The sequence below is a fragment of the Miscanthus floridulus genome, chromosome 16 (assembly GCF_019320115.1).
Source record: "Miscanthus floridulus cultivar M001 chromosome 16, ASM1932011v1, whole genome shotgun sequence".
Taxonomy (NCBI): Eukaryota; Viridiplantae; Streptophyta; class Magnoliopsida; order Poales; family Poaceae; genus Miscanthus; species Miscanthus floridulus.
The window spans coordinates 18,785,416-18,787,528 of record NC_089595.1 but is presented as its reverse complement, the minus strand read 5'-3'; the positions used below and the strand labels follow the sequence as shown (position 1 = coordinate 18,787,528).

The following is a 2,113-nucleotide window of genomic DNA, read 5'->3' as shown; positions in this document are numbered from 1 at the left end:
TCATTCATTCTTTTTTACATGCCATGTTAGGTAAAAGGTAAAAATGTTTAACTTAGAATAAACCTAATGCGATATGTAAATAAAAATGGATATAGTAGTACTTAATAAAAGTTCAAAAAGCTAAAAGTACTTAGGCCATTCTAGGCATAAGTTTCATCACAATTACACATTTATATTTAATATAAGCCGGCACAAAAGCATTTTTTGATGACATGACAACGTTTTTAAGATGAGAGAACAAATGAGTTTTATGTGGATGAAATTTTCTTGCACGATTACTAACTCTCTATGACTCATGAAGTTAAATGTCTATGAAACTTTCAACATATTAAGAGTAAGTGTTTCATTTAATTTTAAGGAGTGTCTAGTTATTTATCAACAGATTTTATGTGCTCAAATCCGTCAGATCTTATTTACAAACCCATTAACTTGACAGTCGTAGCATAAATCCTAAAGCACAATCAAACGTATAGAAATCTAACAAATTTAGTAAAAAAAACTGTCAACAAATAAATAGAAAAAAGTCTTAGTTTTATATGACATGATACTTTTAGAAGCAACGCCATAAAAACTTCTCACCGAGACTGGTGGCCTTCTAATTCAAATTTGAAATGGAGTAATTAATACATTAGAAGTTGCATCGCGCATCCGGAAGGCAAAGAGGCTGTTCTTCTGCTTGTAACTTGTAAGGAGTAGGACCGAGTTGCATCGCATGCAGAAGGCACAGAGACGACTGCAGTTTTAACAACGCAAACGATTCATTTTCGCGAAAATGATGGAAATTAAGCTGCAAACCTCTCCATCTCCCTGACCATGTTCGTCCATGCCCTCGTATATATAATAATAAGAGCACCATGCATATCCTCCTTCCGAGAAAAACCACCACAAACAAAACCAGCATCGTCCTCGGACGGACGGCCGATCCGATCCATCCATCACCATGGCTCCCAGCAAGATCTCGCTGAAGCTGCTGGTGGAGACGAAGTCGAAGCGGGTCCTGTTCGCGGAGGCCGGCAACGACTTCGTCGACTTCGTGTTCAGCCTCCTCACCCTCCCCATCGGCGCCGTGGCGAAGCTCGTCAGCGCCGGCACCATGCACGGCAGCGTGGGCCGGCTGTACCAGAGCGTGGACCACATGGGCTCCTCGTACCTGCTCCCGGGCGCCGACAAGGCGGAGCTGCTGCAGCCCGGGGTGCTGCACCCGGACGCGCGCCACCAGCTGCTCCTCCTGCCACCGCCCCCGCGAGCAAACGCCGCCGCCAACGGCGACGGCGGCGCCGAGGCAGATGAGGAGGAACGGCAGCAGCCGCGGCTGCCCAAGTTCAAGCTGTACGCGTGCGCCACCGCCGGGAAGTGCGTCACGGTCACCATGGAGCGCGACGCCGCGTGCCCAAAGTGCAAGCTGCCGATGGCCACCGAGATGACCTTCGTGATGCCGTCCGCCGCGCCGAGGGCAACCGCCGGTGGTAAGGCCGGGAAAGGCGTGGATGATGAGGACGAGCGCGGCGGCGGCGGGTATGTTAAGGGGCTGGTGACGTACATGGTCACCGATGGGCTGGACGTGACGCCCATGTCGGCGATCTCGAGCATTACCCTGATCAATAAGTTCAGCTCCGGCAAGGACGTCGAGCTCGCCGAGAAGTACGTCAGCGTCGGCATGGACGAGGTTCGTCGATCGCTTCCTGAATTATCGGTTCTCATATGCATGTCCTGCTAGCTAACTCTGAACCTTCTTCTGATCATCTTCGACGTGCGTGCGATGGGCGATGCTCTTCCTTGTGTTCCGGCCGGCAGGGGCTGGGCCTGCTGCGGGCGTCGCTGAGCTCCGACACGGTGCTATCCGACGTGTTCCTGGCGAGGAAGAAGTGAAGGCAACGAGATGCTGCTGATCCACGTGTCACTGTCACTGCTCGGGGCTCGCTTATCACTGTTCTGCGTACGTCGTTGGTGTCTTGTTTCATCTTCAGTGTTTGCTGTCACGCTGTGTCGTCTCGTCTGTGTTTTCTGTTGAACGAACGCGCCGTGTCTCTTCATCAGTTCAGTTCAAACCAGTGTACGTGCTGCATACTCCTGTGCGCAGCTACTACATACCACCCTTGTTTTTCTACTTTGG

The 2,113-nt window shown here is 50.3% G+C and overlaps 1 protein-coding gene across 1 annotated transcript; it reads left to right on the top strand.

The window, feature by feature from the left end:
- Positions 1 to 940: 940 nt before the first annotated feature.
- Positions 941 to 1,869, top strand: LOC136511919 (uncharacterized). The gene is made up of 2 exons (XM_066505943.1): positions 941 to 1,666; positions 1,795 to 1,869. The coding sequence occupies exons 1-2, from the start codon at positions 941 to 943 to the stop codon at positions 1,867 to 1,869; spliced, it is 801 nt and encodes a 266-aa protein (XP_066362040.1).
- Positions 1,870 to 2,113: the final 244 nt, after the last annotated feature.